Source organism: Schistocerca nitens, chromosome 8 (assembly GCF_023898315.1).
Source record: "Schistocerca nitens isolate TAMUIC-IGC-003100 chromosome 8, iqSchNite1.1, whole genome shotgun sequence".
Classification (NCBI taxonomy): domain Eukaryota; kingdom Metazoa; phylum Arthropoda; class Insecta; order Orthoptera; family Acrididae; genus Schistocerca; species Schistocerca nitens.
Genome location: NC_064621.1, coordinates 300118989 through 300136709, shown reverse-complemented (window position 1 = coordinate 300136709; position 17721 = coordinate 300118989). Strand labels below are relative to the sequence as shown.

The 17721-nt window shown below is 42.0% G+C and overlaps 1 protein-coding gene across 1 annotated transcript in view; it reads right to left on the bottom strand.

Moving 5' to 3' along the window:
• Window positions 1–17721, bottom strand: part of LOC126198982 (uncharacterized) — a 47518-nt gene that overhangs the window by 10513 nt on the left and 19284 nt on the right. The window contains exon 3 of the mRNA XM_049935648.1: window positions 15197–15382. Within this exon, the coding sequence (XP_049791605.1) occupies window positions 15197–15382 (186 nt within the window). The remainder of the gene's footprint in view (window positions 1–15196; window positions 15383–17721) is intronic.

Genomic DNA, 17721 nt, shown 5'->3' with positions numbered 1-17721 from the left:
GAGTGAAATATCCACAACATTCCTCATAATTCATAAACCGTTTGAGTTATCAAAATGAGATTTTGGCAAATCATAGCACACAAAGAGGAGAGTATTTTTCCGTATAATTATTATGCAAAACTTTATTAACTACCATATTATTTCACTAAGTACAGACTTTTACGCTGAAAGAATGTAATTTTTAAGGACCATCCATGGCTGGTGAAACAAGAAATGCTCTGGGTTTTGGAACAACATATGTGAAGTAATTATACGTTTATTTTGTACCGAGGGCGTGCTTTTTCATAAGATGCTGACCTTACTTTCCCTCAGTTCCTCGCTTAATAAACGTAATGAACCACTTTTTCATAATTCTTTTGCAACTGCATCTGCGCAACACGTTAGTAAGGTGAGACTCTAAACTCCGCTGTGTTTTGGCAAAAGAAGCAAATTTTAAGTTGACAACCAGAGAAATGAGTAGGTTTTACTCAAAATTCCCCACTCGTGACGCTTCTCTAAAAGTTACAAATGGTTAATAAGCCAGGAGAAAATAAGCCGCTACAATTTCGGCGGAATTCTTTTTAGATTTCATGCGAAATGACCGCCATAAAAAACTTAGAGAAATTAGAGCTAATACGGAGGCTTACCGACTCACTTTTCCCACGCGCCATTTGCGATTGGAACAGGGGAAATGGGATTAGTTAGTTGTACCGGAGTACCCTCCGCTACACACCTTTAGATGGCTTCCGGAGTATGATGTACAGTACTTTGCTCTTCAGCACAATAATTGTCTACCGTGTGGCACTGCCGCATGGTAGAAAAATGACCGTCCACAAAGAATGCGCAAAATGCTATCGCAAATACATTTGAACTCGTTGACTATGTTATTAAGATGGTAGGAGAGCCATTTACAAAAGTGGAGCCACATTAAGGAAATTTTGTAACCAACGATTTCGGATAATATAGGTAATATTTTAGTTTTAAGTCGATATTTGCTATTACACCGGTTAAAAATATTATAAACATACTTCCTAGAGTGCTAACCATCTTATTTTATTGTGGAAACTAGGCAGGATCGCTATTATATTTTAAACAGGACACAGAAGCAATATCTGAAAGATATGTTGTTGTCCAATTCACTGTTTACCGCCAACTGTCATGGCACCTTGAAAAATATGTTGTTGTCCAATTCACTGTTTACCGCCAACTGTCATGGCACCTATTACATCGACTTGTGACTGGAATGCAACCGCAGCATCACTGCATCAGTGCAATCTACACAAGATTTCGCGGAACTGCAGTCGGAACGCGCGACTTTTTCTGTATCTATTCTGTCCAGGTTATGAAGCAAGTTGGGGCACAGTGCTCCACCAGGAGCTCATACAGGATTATTATACTCTGCAAGGAACCGTACTGTAAATGGCGATGTGTGCTTTCTGTGTGTCATCTCCCGCTTTCCTGCTCCTAATAGTGTATTTTAATATGACAGTATGCCATCTTAGGTAACTTATAACACTTAAAACACTTGATAATGGCACCTTGAACCTGTTTTTACATGTATTTCACGACAGTTCACATCTGTTGCTAAGTTACTAAAGCATGGAACGCAAAAATATAACAATATTTCTTTAATTAAGTAGAAGATAATTAAAACAAACATTATCCTTACGATACACGTGACTGTCTGCTTTCTGACCGCTTGGAGCGCTTTTGTCGCTCTAGCTGTCTAAACGGAAACAATTTTTGCACTAGAGTGTGTCGTGGTTGTATGCAGTTGAGTGTGGAACGATGAGCAATACAAAAGAGTCTGTCAAACGAGACTTCCGTAAGGTTGCGCCTTGGTGAGTGATTTACATTGTTTTGGGATTTTTTTCAGTGATCTCATTCTTCCATCTGCCTTTCGTACAAGTAGTCGTTGAAACGCACAGGACTGTGTTGTGACTGTTCGCAGTGAGTGATGGCCGTTCCTGTAATCGAACAACAATGGGTCTTTCCCAGCGTTTACTACCACTTCACTACTCTCTGCAGGTCTTTTGCAGGTGTTTCTGTATTTAGCTACAAGTTTTTAGGATTGTGACTTCCCTGTACAGGGGGGTTTCACCCTTATGCGCTAACCCATAGACAGCAGACTTCTTCAAATAAGTAGCGAAATAGTTATCCAATATGAGTTACAAAGTTAAATTTGGGAGCGCCAAACATCTCAAAGAAGGCTGACTTTGCTGAAAGGTGTGTGTGTGTGTGTGTGTGTGTGTGTGTGTGTTTAAATGGCATTGACTATTCCCATAAGTAGTGATAATCAAGCCATAATACTTCCAGGATATGCAAAATGTACACTAAAGGGAAAAAGATCGCAACACCAAGAAGGAGTTGTGCGACATATGACAGTTGGTAGGCGTTTTTCTACATCTTAAAACTGATGTGTATTCAAATTTCGTGCCAGTCGCATAAGAGTGGCTTAGTAGCGCCTCTATGAGAACGGACATCAGGTTCGCGTTAAATACGCTCTGTAACGGTCGTAAGCCTTAGTAACCTTTGAGATTGGATGTGGCGAGTTGATTTTAGTCAAGAATGCCCTTAAGGCGACAAAGACGCCGTTACGAACACTCAGTGAGTTGGAACGAGGTCGTGTAATAGGGCTACGACAAGCTACATATTCTTGCTGTCATACTGCAGAAATGTTGTTGTTGTGGTCTTCAGTCATGAGACTGGTTTGATGCAGCTCTCCATGCTACTCTATCCTGTGCAAGCTTCTTCATCTCCCAGTACCTACTGCGACGTACATCCTTCTGAATCTGGTTAGTGTATTCATATCTTGGTCTCCCTCCGCGATTTTTACCCTCCACGCTGCCCTTCAATGCTAAATTGGCGATCCCCTGATGCCTCAGAACATGTCCTACCAACGGGTCCCTTCTTCTTGTCAAGTTGTGCCACAAACTCCACTTCTCCCCAGTTCTGTTCAATACCTCCTCATTAGTTATGTGATCTACCCATCTAATCTTCAGCATTCTTCTGTAGCGCCACATTTCGAAAGCTTCTATTCTCTTCTTGTCCAAACTATTTATCGTCCACGTTTCACTTCCATACATGGCTACAAATACTTTCAGAAACGACTTCCTGAACTTAAATCTATACTCGATGTTAACAAATTTTTCTTCTTCAGAAACGCTTTCCTTGCCATTGCCAGTCTACATTTTATATCCTCTCTACTTCGACCATCATCAGTTATTTTGCTCCCCAAAAAGCAAGACTCCTTTACTAGTTTAAGTGTCTCATTTCCTAATCTAATTCCCTCAGCATCACCCGACTTAATTCGACTACAGGAATGTAGCCACTGCACGTGATTGCTGGCAGAGGTGGTCACGAGAATATACAGTCTCAAGAAGACGCTCCGGATGGCCACATGGCACTACCGGAGAGGAAAGACCATCGTGTTCGGCGTACGGCTTGGCGCATCGTACTGCATCTACAACAGCAATTCGAGCAACACTTGGCACCAAAGTCACACAACGAAGTATTACAAATCGGTTAGTTCAAGGACAGCTCCGAGCCAGATGCTCTGTAGCCTGCATTCCACTGACCCCAAATCACTGCCATTTGCTTCTTCAGTGGAGTCAAGCGAGAGCTCACTGGAGGGCAGGGTGGAGGTTTGTTGTGTTTTTTCTGCCTGTGCTTAGTTCTGCCTCGTTGTCAGCGATGGTCACGTGTTGATTAGGAGGAGGCCAGCTGAGGGCCTGCAACCAACCTGTTTGCGTGTTAGACATGCTGGACCTACACCTGGAGTTATTGTATGGAATGCGATTTCGTACGACAGGAGAAGCATGCTCCTGGTTATCCCATACACCCTGAATGCAAATTTTTACTTCAACCTCGTGATTCGAACTGCTGTGCTGTCATTCATGAACAGCACTCTAGGGGGTGTTTTCCAACAGGAGTACGCTCACCCACATACCGATTTTACAAGGCAACATAGTCTGCAAGGTGTCGACTTGTTGCGTTGACCTGCTCGATCACCGGATCTGCCTCCAATCGAGCATATATGGGGCATCATCTACATCTACATCAACATCCATACTCCGCAAGCCACCTGACGGTGTGTAGCAGAGGGTACCTTGAGTAACTTTATCGGTTCACCCTTCCATTCCAGTCTCGTGTTGTTCGTGGAAAGAAAGATAGTCGGTATTCCTCTGAGTGGGCTCTAATCTCTGATGTTATCCTCATGGTCTCTTCGCGAGATATACGTAGGAGGGAGCAATATACTGCTTGACTCCTCTGTGAAGGTATGTTCTCGAAACTTCAACAAAAGCTCGTACCGAGCTACTGAGCGTCTCTCTTGCAGAGTCTTCCACTGGAGTTTATCTATCATCTCCGTAACGCTTTTGCGATTAGTAAACGATCCTGTAACGAAGCACGCTGTTCTCCGTTGGATCCTCTCTATCTCTTCTATCAACCCTATCTGGTACGGATCCCACACCGGTGAGCAGTATTCAAGCAGTGGGCGAACAAGTGTAATGTAACCTACTTCCTTTGTTTTCGGACTGCATTTCCTTAGGATTCTTCCAATGAATCTCAGCCTGGCATCTGCTTTACCGTCAATTAATTTTATATGGTCATTCTATTTTAAATCACTCCTAATGCCTACTCCCAGATAATTTATGGAATTAACTGCTTCCAGTTGCTGACCTGCTATATTGTAGCTAAATGATAAAGGATCTTTCTTTCTATGCATTCGCAGCACATTACAGTTGTCTACCTTGAGATTCAATTGCCATTCCCTGCACCATGCGTCAATTCGTTGCAGATCCTCCTGCATTTCAGTACAATTTTCCATTGTTACAACCTCTCGACATACTACAGCATCATCCGCAAAAAGCCTCAGTGAACTTCCCATGTTATCCACAAGGTCATTTATATATATTGTGAATAGCAACGGTCCTACGACACTCCCCTGCGGCACACCTGAAATCACTCTTACTTCGGAAGACTTCTCTCCATTGAGAATGACATGCTGCGTTCTGTTATCTAGGAACTCTTTAATCCAATCACACAATTGGTCAGATAGTCCATATGCTCTTACTTTGTTCATTAAACGACTGTAGAGAACTGTATCAAACGCCTTGAGGAAGTCAAGAAACACGGCATCTACCTGGGAATCAGTGTCTATGGCCGTCTGAGTCTCGTGGACGAATAGCGCGAGCTGGGTTTCACACGATCGTTCTCGCAACCCATGCTGATTCCTAAAGAGTAGGTTTCTAGTCTCCAGAAAAGTCATTATACTCGAACATAATACGTGTTCCTTAATTCTACAAATGATCGACGTTAGAGATATAGCTCTATAGTTGTGCACATTTGTTCGACGTCCCTTCTAGAAAACGGGGATGACCTGTGCCCTTTTCCAATCTTTTGGAACGCTACGCTCTTCTAGAGACCTACGGTACACCACTGCAAGAAGGGGGGGGGGGGGGAATAGTTCCTTCGCGTACTCTGTGTAAAATCGAACTGGTATCGCATCAGGTCCAGCAGTCTTTCCTCCTTTGAGCGATTTTAATTGTTTCATCGGACGACAACGCCAGCGTCATCCACAAACAGCTTTATCCGTTCCTGTACCGACCAACAAAGTGCAACAGGCATGGATCTCCATCACACAAACTGGTATCCGGCACCAGTACAACGCAATGCTTCTATGTTTGCATGCTGGCAATCAACATTGTAGTGTTTACACTGGTTACTAATGCGCGAGCATTTCACATTTGCAAAGTCTTATCCCGTGCTTACAGTAATCAGTGCTCTTACAATGATAATCACTGAAATATGTCATCTAGACAAATTTATTCCCTAAATTTCATTATTCTACATTAATTATTTTTTGAATTTGCGATTTTTTCTCGTCAGTATATAACTGCAGTGTTCTGGAATACAATTCTGAAACCCTATCTGATTCGTAAATTGAATAAAAATAGTCACATTCACATACATTTTCATAAATTCAGCGCCTATTTGTATAACTAATACTTCTATATTGCACAGAGTATATTAGTTTGTAATGGCAAAGAACTACATTGCATATGTGTTAGCTTTCTGTTTATAGCGTCCTCAATCATGTAATCATAGATTTGGTATGCGAAAGTAGTTAAATCATCTGAGTGAGCATCTGAATCTTGACTCTCATTCCTACGTAGGTTCACAATAGCGGGTGAGATTACGTATCACAATGTTTCTGAACCACTGCATTTTTCCGTGTACATTTACAGCCAAAGAATGAAGCCGACGAGGCAAATTCAGGTATTATTTTACATGTCAAAAATTTAAAATAAATGCATGTCAGTAAAAATACGAGGTGATAACTGAGATGTCCGAGCACGTTCAGATGTGTGTGAATCAAACTGCTGAGGTCATCGGCCCCTAGACTTACACACTACTTAAACCAATTTACGCTAAGAACAACACACACATCCATGCCCGACGGAGGACTCGACCTCCGGCGAGAGGGGCCGCGCAGTCCGTGACACGGCGCCCCCGAGCACGTCGTCACCTTACTATGTTACCACACAACAAGCTTCACAGTTAAAATTACTGATAACTGTGTAATCCTCGACTTAAAAGAAATTTACGTGACGTGCTATGAAACGACTTGCGGAAGACAACAAAGAAAGGTAGTGTTCATACTAATCGAAGAAAACACATTCTGTATCTGTTGAGATCGAATTAGGGGTTGCCTATGTGTTAGGCAGCCCGCAACACTCTTGTGCACGTTGTGTACATCGATATCCCCTGATATCTTTGTAGTCTCCGTAAGGCCTAGTGTGTGCTAATGTGCCTTTTGAACGTCTGTCTGTATAAAGCAGCTGTCTGCATTGTATCTTTGAATAGCACATTTAGTGCCACTATTTCCTGTGGCGCCTTGCCCTCTAATGGATCTATTTAGATTCGAAATTTCTGCACGTTTTTACTATTTATTGGGAGGGGGCCAGAGCGTTCAGGCTACGTTAGAAAAAAAATCAGCGTGACGGGGTGGATGTTTGGGCGGTGATACTCGTACCCATAGGTTTGGTGATTACATGTTTGCGGTGTGGTGCTTTGACTACTGGGATGGTTAAGGTGGTAGTGCAAAGTCTTTTATAGGAATTCGTTCGGGACGTGGGCTGGCAGCTCTCATACTCGGAGAACGGTTATGTAGATGATATGATGAACATCCGAGTAGTATGGCCAACGGCCACAGAGCGTGAGCCGTTCTTTTTTGTCGTTGATTTACTCTTAGCAGGGAAACGCAACTGATCTGGTCTGCTGACTGCATGGTCGACGTGTCTATATGCATAGTGTTGTGTTCTGCACTTCAGTCCGAAAACTAGTCTGATGGAGCTGTCTACGTTAATCTATCCTGTGAAACCCTCTTCACCTCTGCAGAACAATTACAGCCTCCATCCATTTGAATCTGCTTGCTGAATCCATGCTTTAGTCTCCCTCTATAATCTTACCCCATCCTCAACTCCCCCACCTCCCCCCGCACACACACACACACACACACACACACACACACACACACACACACACACACTTTCCTTAACCACCGACCTGAATGGCCGGAGTGGCCGAGCGGTTCTAGGCACTACAGTCTGCCTCGGACATGGATGTGTGTGATGTCCTTAGGTTAGTTAGGTTTAAGTAGTTCTACGCTCTAGGGGACTGATGACCTCAGAAGTTAAGTCCCATAAAGCTCAGAGCCATTTTGAACCCAGTCCCTTCTTTTATTCACATTGTGCCTTAAATTTATTTTTTCTGCAAATGAGTTCAGTACTCCTCATTAGTGATGAGATCTACCCATCTAATATTCAGTAGTCTATTATTCTGTCGCACCACATCGTAAAAGCTAGTTTCCATTGTCTTCTTGTCTGAACTGCTTATCGTCCACGTTTCACTTACATACAAGGCTACTGGCCAGACAAATACCACTAGAAAACCCTTCCAAACGCGTCAGTTAATATTCGATGTTAGCATATTTCTCTTCCTCAGATATTCTTTTGTTACTTTTACCTGTCTGCATTTTATGTCACCTCTAATTCTGCCATAATCAATTATTTCGCTGTTTGAAATACCAAAACTCATCGACTCTTATAGCCTCATTTAATAATCAAATTCCCTCAGCTTCGCCTGATTTGATATAACTACATTCCATCACCTTGTTCTACTTCCGTTGCCATTCAGTTTAAAACTTTTAACTCCTTCTCCCAGAAATTTAGTTCCATTTCGACGTTTCTTCTTAGTTTCGTTTACTACCTTTTCTAAGTACACAATGAATAACTTCTTGGATATGCTACGATCCTGTATCACTCCTTTCTCAACTGTTGCATCCTTATCATGCCTTTCCATTGTTATAAGTGCAATATGGTTGTGTACAAATATTTTATTCCTAGAACATCCATAATTTCTAGGAGCGTTTTCCAGTCAGCATTGTCAACAGCTTTCTCTGAATCTACAAAAGCTATAGAAGTTCGTGTGTGCCTATGTATCTAGTGAAACCCAAGCTGATCTTCCCCGAGCTCAACTTCTATCTTTTAAGACAAGCAGCAGAGTTGGTATTGCCTTGCGTATGCCTGTATAACTAAAGAAACATAAACTGGTCTACCCCGAGACCAGATTCTGCATATTTCCATCCTACTATAAATAATTCGTGTTAATATTTTGCACTCGCGACTTATTAAACAGGTGGTTCTGTAACATGCATACCTGTCAGCACCTGTCTTTTTTGGAACTAGAATTATTACACTCTTCTTGAAGTATGAGGGTATTTTGCCTGTCTCATACATTTTACGTACCATGTGGAATAGTTTTGTAGTTGTATCTCCTTGCAAGAAAAAAAAATATAGGAACTGCACAGTCATCTGTGAAAATTTCAGAGCCCAGAAAGAACGTCATGAATGAATCTAAACGTGGAGGCCCCGAATGAAACTAAACCAGAGTGCAGACTGATGGCGTGCAAATACAGTCAGTAATAGTCTCTGCTGTGTCATTGGGAAAGTCAGTGATTCTCTAGACTGAAACAGTGAAGAATAGTAAAATAAATGGGGACGTGAAAGCAAATGCCAATATGTCTCGTCAACGTCACAGGCCGCAATGTCACCATGTGACTGCATTCAGACCTGGAGATTTTGAGTTGGATAGAGGATATTGTTACAACAGTCACAATTGAGCAGAATCATTGGACAGAAGAAGACCGCATGCAGCGACAGGCGGGTTCTGGACCACGCTGAGTAACACTGCGCTTAATTGACGCTGAGATGTTGCAACGGGTGTATTTACCTTTTTTCGATGCTACTTGTTGTTCAACTTCTTAAGCGTCCGACACTACTATGGACACGGGAAAACCACAATTGGACTGAAAAAAATGTAGCGTTTTGGGATGAGTCCTTATATTACCTTGAAGCGTGGCTGTTAGCCTCGTTTCGTTATTACGATACAGTTATTTCGTGCACCCGTTTACTGACGTTTGGCATTTCCAAAAATGCGCGCGACAGTCGATCATATGATAACGCTATCCTGGATCAGTGTCAACATGAAATGATCGTCTCGTTTCTTTCCGTTTGGTGCATAAGTTATGCAATCAGGCTTTATTTACGTCATCAAAAGCATGCCAGACAAGCGAGTGCAATAGTCGTTACGCATCATTCAAACAACTGATCACAATATCCGTGTACAAGCCGAATGAGCAGAAGTTTTGACCACATATTGAAATGGGACCGCTTCACAATGGGAGAAACAAATTAGAACTGCAGATAATGTGACTACTTTTTTTGAAGGGTCGCCTAACCAAGAACAGTTGCAGGACGAAAGTTTGGTTCTGAGATTCAAACCAAATCTGAGTTTAATAAGTTAGTTATTTACTATAGGATCTCGACACGTACCACATTGAAGTGACAGAGAATAAATTTCAATAAAATGAACGTCAAGTCATAAAATTGACTCAGAAAGTTTTCCAAAACAATGAGCACAAAGCCACCTAAAACACTGAAACACCAAGCTCTCTAGCTCAATTTAATCAAGAATATCCCGCTAACAATGTGGGAGGGTACCTTTGTTTACGTGGAAGACTTGGGAAACGCTACAAGGTTGCTTAAGTTGTGCAGCTCGTAAATGCAAAGTAAACGAGTCCAAGGCCACAAAATATAACAATTACTCAGGCAACATGAGTTGCGTAGCAAATCGTGCAGATTTTGAGCTGCTCAAAAATAGGATAGCGCTTATGTGAAATACTACACACTTGGCAAACGTGCGCAACACCGCCTGTATCGCCATCGGATAAAGGTCGACCTAATCGGCGTCAGCAAGCATGCGCCCCACTCGACACCAGGACATGAAGTCTCTCTCCATTCACGGCAGAAAAAATGATCCACGTCTAAACCTAATTCCCCACTTTTTACAAAACTCCGCCTGAAAGGGGTAACTCAGTCCTACTGCCAACGTGACCATCGAAACGGTGTTTTATTTACGTTTTAAAGTAGCACACACGTTAAACAATTGCAAAACATGGCCCAAATTCACATAAGTAACAAAAACATTTTCCTGGATTTAGCAGCACTCATATAGTGCACGTGCCAAAATGCGCAGAAACAAACAGAAACACACCCTACTGAAAAAAAAACTACAAAACGAAGCCTCGGAAGAGATACTAGAAATCTGCTACAGCCTTCTGGAAACGGATTTCTAAGAAATCCGAAATCGGTAAACTTTCTTAAAGAATGCTTGTTGCTGTTTGTCGCTTCAACCTTGTAATTATACTGCTGCCACGTTTCTTACAATGTCTGTTTTTAACAAGATAGGTTACAGCAACTGTTCAAAGGACGACCTCTGGTCTGAGAGTGAGCTCTACAATACCATGATAGAGTGTTCAAAGGACGACCTCTGGTCTCAGAGTGAGCTCTACAATACTATGATAGAATGGCTCCATTGCTCGCATACTTTGTTTCAGGGGTCTAATTTCTGCACCCGCCTGCTCCCCCCCCCCCCCCTCCCCGTCACCCCACTGCAACCTTGAGTATGTGCATTTCAAGGGCCAGTTGATAGTGCTTAGCTGCTTGTTGATGAATCTTCTCCTACCTGCAACACCATATCTACAATTGTACTGTGCTCACAGTTCTTTGTTGACATCTTGGTCAGCTCTCTTTAGCTTGAAGGACGTTCGTTTCTACCAATGACGGTAAATTTCTTTCAATTACGATAATACTTCTTATGGAACTTTCCTTTGTTTTTTGGTATGTCTTTCTAGGCGAAACATTTAACGCATGTCTACAGGTTTCTCTAACGAGCAGCAGTCCATATTCAAGAATAAGAGTCATGAACTGTGGTAAATGATGGATGATTAGCTCCATTGAGATTATTTTACCGACGATTGAATTTTGACTGTCGACCCAGCAACCATAAATATTTTACGAACACAAGTCTCATAGTCATTAATCATTTAACACGTCATGTGGCTTAAAATACTCATTTCTGACCATTTATTTGTTTCGTCCTCGAGAAAATCAGCTGAACATTATAGTTTTCCGGGTGCTGTTAAATAACTTAAAATGTCTTCAAACAGTGTGTGAAAAAAAAATTGAGTTGCATACTACTCTGATCGGCTAAAGGCACTGTTAGAATATTAGTAGTAGCAACTCCTTTTTATATTTTGTGTTAAGCCCGTGTTAATAAGTGGAAAAAGTAACGATTGTTGTTCGTACGAAAGTAAATTAAAATTTGATGCAAACGTCAAACGTGCATTATTGTTAAATGAAAAAATATGCAGTTATAATACAGTGAGGTGACAAAAGTCGCGGCATAGCGATACGCACATATACAGATGGCAGTATTACCACGCACACGTTGGGGAGCAGTCATTTGTGCTCAGGTGATTCACATAAAAGTTTTCCGGCGGGAGTATGCTCACACGACGGAAATTAACAGGCTTGGAACGTGGAATGGTAGCTGGAGCTAGACGCATGGAACATTCCATTATGGAAATCGCTAGGGAATTAGAATTTCCGACGCCCACAGATCAAGAGCGTGATTAGAATACCACATGTCAGGCTTTACCTCTCGCCACGGACGACCCAGTGACCGACGGCCTCCACTTAACGACCGACAGCAGCGGCGTTTGCGTAGAGTTGTCAGTGCCAACAGATAAGCAACACTGCGTGAAAAAACTACAGAAATCAATACGGAACTTACGACGAACGCATCCGTTAGGACAGCGCGTCGAAATTTGGCGTTAATGGGCTATGGCAGCAGACGGCCGACGCAAGTGTGTTTACTAACGATGTCGCCTGCAGCGCCTCTTTTGGGCTCGTGACCATATCGATTGGACCCTAGACTACTGGAAAATCGTGACCTAGTCAGGTGAGTCCCAATTTCAGTTGGTAAGAGCTGATGGTAGGGTTCGAGTGTGGCGCAGGTCTTACGAAGCCGTGGACCCAAGGTGTCAACAAGTCACTGTGGCTCCATCATACGAGTGTCTGCTGTGTCTACATGAAATGGACTGAATACTCTGATCCAGCTGAACCCATAATTGACTGGGATACCATTTGCAGACATTCATGGACTTCATGTTCCCAAACAACGATGGAATTTTTATGAATGACAATGCGATATGTCATCAGACCACAATTGTTCGCGACTGGTTTGAAGAAAATTCTGGGACAATTCAAGCGAAAGACATGGCCACCCAGATCGCCCGACGTGAATCCCATCGAACACTTATAGGACATAATCCAGAGGTCAGTTCGTGCACAAAATCCTGCACCGGCAACACTTTCGCAGCTGTGGACGGCTATAGAGGCATCATGGTTCAATATTTCTTCAGGGGACTTCCCACGACTTGTTGATTCCTGGCCACGTCGAGTTGCTGCCCTACGCCGGGCAGAAGAAGGTAGTATACTATATTAAGAGGTATCGCATGACCTTTGTCACCTCAGTGTACTGTTTAATTTTCAGAAACAAAAAAAGTATTTTCTAGGTATGTTTCATATTTTTGTAAAAAATTTTACAGTATTCTGAATATTCGCATTTTCGTGCTATTAGTAATTAAAAATTAGATCATGTTATATTTCTTAAACTGCTGATGAAGTATTTCTGTGATAACATCTCCAGTTTTTAAAAAAGAAAATATTTAATTAAAACAGAAAAAACTTCCAGTAAGATTCGAAACAGCAACTCCACGATTACAAAACTTTCATGTTAAGCACTTTACTGTCAGCTATTACGTTAAAATATAAGGAAACATTTCAGTACTCGAAAACCTTGTAATATCCAAAGTCAATTTTTTTAAAACTGAGGTCCGAGTATTGAGCTTCAAACAGTATGTGTGAAGAAAATTGAAGAACGCCAGTCTGTATGGCCCATCTTAAGTTTTCATCCCTCTATCGTCTGTATACAGGGTGTCACAAAAAATGTATACACTGTGTTACAGCTCACAACTACAGTTTTTTTCCCTTTTTAAGTTTGACGGCTTGAAAAATGACTGAAGCCAGGCTGAATTTTCAACAAAGAAAGTTCATTCTGAAGTGCTACTGGAAGACTAAGAACGTAAGTGAAGTGCAAAGACAGTTCAGAATGAGGCTTCAACGAGATCCACCGACGTGACTCGCAGCTGTTTGTCTGCTAGTTAAGTATGTGGAAGAAGGAACTGCCCAGAATGCCCACAAGAACCACTCCGGAGGATCACGATCATCCACCGGCACCACAAAACAAAGAGAAGTCGTCGAAAAGTCCGTGTGGCAAGCAACTCGGGAGACAGGAGTTACAAAAACGAGCGTCCACTGCGTTTTGAAACATGTTCAACGGAGAAGTGTTATTCCTAGATTACTCGACGCTCCGAATGAGGATGATCATCGCGACGTAAGAGCCTACCATGACAAACGACAGATGGAAAGGACAGAGAGACAACACCGAGTACTGAACATCTTGCTTAGGCGCAGGTCAACAGCATGTACGAATTTTACAAAAAGCATTACTCTGTGCTATTTGTGATAATGATATTTATTCTGCTAATTGTTTCGGTCTTAAACTATCTTCAACGGTAGAAAACTTACCGCAGATGTAAAGCATGAATGAGATGCGTTGAATCACCGTTGTAGATGGTTTAAGACCGAAACAGGTAGGACAATACATATAATTATCAAAGACAGCACAGTGTAATGCATTTTGTAAAATACTGAGTACGCTTCACACTCACCAGACTGGACCCATATGGATTTTTTTCTATGGGAGAATATGACGCACAATGTTTATAGTATAAGACCAGTTACAATTAATGAGTTGAAAGCAGCCATTGGAAATGAATGTGTCGAAAACCAACTGCAGGGATTAGGAACATAATGGATTTCATCGATCAGCGTTAACAGCTGTTTCTGGTCCACCGTGGCCAACAACTAAACACTTTTGATAAATGGGTGGTATTCTACATTTGTTCACATTATTAGTCTGTGAATGTTGAAATTCTTACGTATCTTAACAAATATTAACATTAAGTCAGAAAAACAATGTACACATTTTTTTGGGACACCCTGCAGCTTGGACCCTAATAGTTTGGGCACCCTGAAAAATTTCTTTCCACCTAACATTCAGGAAAAAAGATAATGGCATTTCCCGATTGCTCGCCAGAATTGCTAGTCACGAAATCAATACGATAGTGTTTTGTTAAGATGAAGTCATTCTTGAGGACCTATGCATCCTGCAGAGTTTGAAACGACTGCATGTCACATCAGAAACCCATACTGTTTTAAAGTTATGAACTTGCCGTCGCTCTCATCGAAGAAGCAATACAAGTACAGAATATGGTACGAAAGTAGAGACGAACAAGCAGCAGTGCATTGTACGGAATTCCCTAACACTGACTTAACATCTTCAAAAAAAACGAACCCGTAACGTTATTGAATTCTCAAGGAATACGTAACGTACTGAATAAACATCTTTCGCCGGCCGGTGTGGCCGTGCGGTTAAAGGCGCTTCAGTCTGGAACCGCGTGACCGCTACGGTCGCAGGTTCGAATCCTGCCTCGGGCATGGATGTGTGTGATGTCCTTAGGTTAGTTAGGTTTAATTAGTTCTAAGTTCTAGGCGACTGATGACCTCAGAAGTTAAGTCGCATAGTGCTCAGAGCCATTTGAACCATTTTGAAACATCTTTCGTTCAGAAATTTGTTGGTTTCTTTGTACAGTAAAAATAGAGATAATGGCCGGCTATGGACTCACCTCCTTCCGGTACTCGCTGAGCATGGCGGGCAGCTCTCTAATGGCCGCCTCGATGCCGACATCGACGAAGGCGACGATCCAGTCGCGCAGCCGGTGCAACTCGGCCGTGACGATTTCTGGCATCCTGATGTAGGCGTCTTCTGGCGTCCAGAGTGTTTTCCAAGCCGACTCATTTGTAGGCGCCGGCTGGAAATAAAAACAAATCAGATGAGTCTTCTCCTGCATCATGGTTCCTTCTGGATCTTACGAGCCGATTAAGGGAAACGTCTGATACCGCTTCGCCTCGTCATAACCAATCTGTCACGTTTCAACCTCACCTAAACCTCGGGTTACGCTACAGAAAAGTCTGTCACCACAATCTACATTCCAAAAAATTATAGATGCAACAAAAAGATGGTCACTGTGCTGATCTCTTCCTGTTTGCACATGTATGACGCCACACAACAAGTTATTGTTGGATCACGGGAGAAGCCGACGTCAAACATCGACAGGATCAGCTAACCCTCTCGATCCAACCATCCAGAGCTGGTTTTTCTCGTATTTTTCCTTATTCTCTTCTTTCAGACAGGGTAGGAGACATTTAACAGGAGATTGTTTTCAAATGCTTTGAATGCATTTCATTCAAGACATCAGTTTAAAAATTGAAGTATTTTGATACCACTTGCAGACAGAGGAAACGTTTTGTGAGACCAAGGTGACACACTCAAAAATGCAACATCATGTAGTAATTTTATGAAGGTGGGGACTTACAACTTAATTCGTTGCTCGCTGGCTTGAAAAACAGGGAGGTAAGCGAAACCTATAAAGAACGCACGAGATAGTTTAATGATACTGAGTCTGGCACAACAACCACTGCTAATGTGGCTCTTAGGCAGCATCGCTCGGTCGTTTTGGTAAATATTAGACTAGTTCCAAAAAGTTACAGAAAACAACCAGTTTGAAGTACGGTAACACACAGTATAAAGTCTACATAATGCACAATCAAACGAGTATCCTCCAGTAGGTTAAAAGACGACTATGATGACAAGAAGAGCATCCGGTCACAAATTTTCAGAAATATATAATTATGAAATCATGAAACATCTGAACAATGGCTGGAAGAAGCAGAAGAATGTTCGTCTCTGTCTGCATAACAGAAACAACCTACGGTATTTTGTGCTGCTCTGTAAATTGCACAAGGTACGCACAAAATAACTTGGCCCCATACCACCGCAGATGCTGTGATGAGAGAAGGAACAATGGTAGTGGTGGATGCTATGTTGTAAACGACCAACACGATGTAGGGGAGGTGCGCTTGACAGCTGATATCTCTGCACAGACGTGAAGGATGGTTATAATTAAACTTTCGCACTTGAGCCTGTTTAGACGGAAAACTATTTACCGTATGGGTTCCCAGCTTTATAGGAATGACGTTCAGACTGTGAACTGCAAGGTCTGCGTTGTTAGAAATGTTAGTGCTTGTCAGAAGTGTTAGTGTCATGACTTGCCGTTAGGCGCCGGTACTAGTACGGAGACGTAGTGTTGAAACACAAGCATAATGTAGACTACATTACAGTAGACAGTCAACATGGATCTGGACAAGGTGAGCAGGGCATTACTCGTAAATCTGTTTTATCAAAACAGCATAAAGAGTGTTGCTCCTCTTCGCGAGTATCGATGCATTGAAGGAAAACGGAGAGGTCCTCTTTTTACACTGGGGTTGATCAACATGATTCCCCAAGTTAGAATTAACTGGCGATTTGAGAATTTCTCTTGGGAGAGGCCGACGTCCAACTGCGCCACAAATTGTTGAAGCATTTATTGTTGCCATGGCTGAGAATGCCAGAGGCAATGTGCGATTTTTTTTAACAGCGTACGGGCTGTGTCACGACATCTGAATATTCCATGGTTCACTGTTCGGAAAATGCTGCGAACAATGGATCGCTGTATCCGTACAAATTTCCAGGTTGTCGTTGATGCAGATAGTGGTCATATTGGGCCACGTTTGTAACCTGGAACATGAACGTGGTAAGCAATTTACAAATGTTAACCTCTCACGTGAAAATTTAAATGTGTATCTTTCAGTGGTTTACTCGTTATTTCTCTTCCGTATGTCCTTACCAATTTTTCCGCAAGTTGTCATTGTCCTACTATCATTTGTTTTTCATGGGTACCCTCTCAAATAGCGAAAGTTTAATTATAACCATCCTGTATATCTCACATAACTTGTAAGTTACAGTTAGCTAGTCTACAAAAAGGTTATGTCATTTTATGGCCCACATCTCCACAAACATAGACATCCGAAGTCAATAATTTCTCACTCGAATAGTGAAAGACAACTAGCAGTGTAAACAAAATATCAACCATAACAAAACAAGATCGACCACCTGCTGCCAGGAGGAAATCTTATAAAAAAAGGTGTAAAAAAGTGTAGCAAAGCAGAAGGCACTTACTACGATGCTGAGAATGCAAAATAAAGGGCGTTGGTTGACGTTGCGTTGGGAAGTACTTACACTATGTTTTCCCATTCCTGTTTTTCCCTTTAT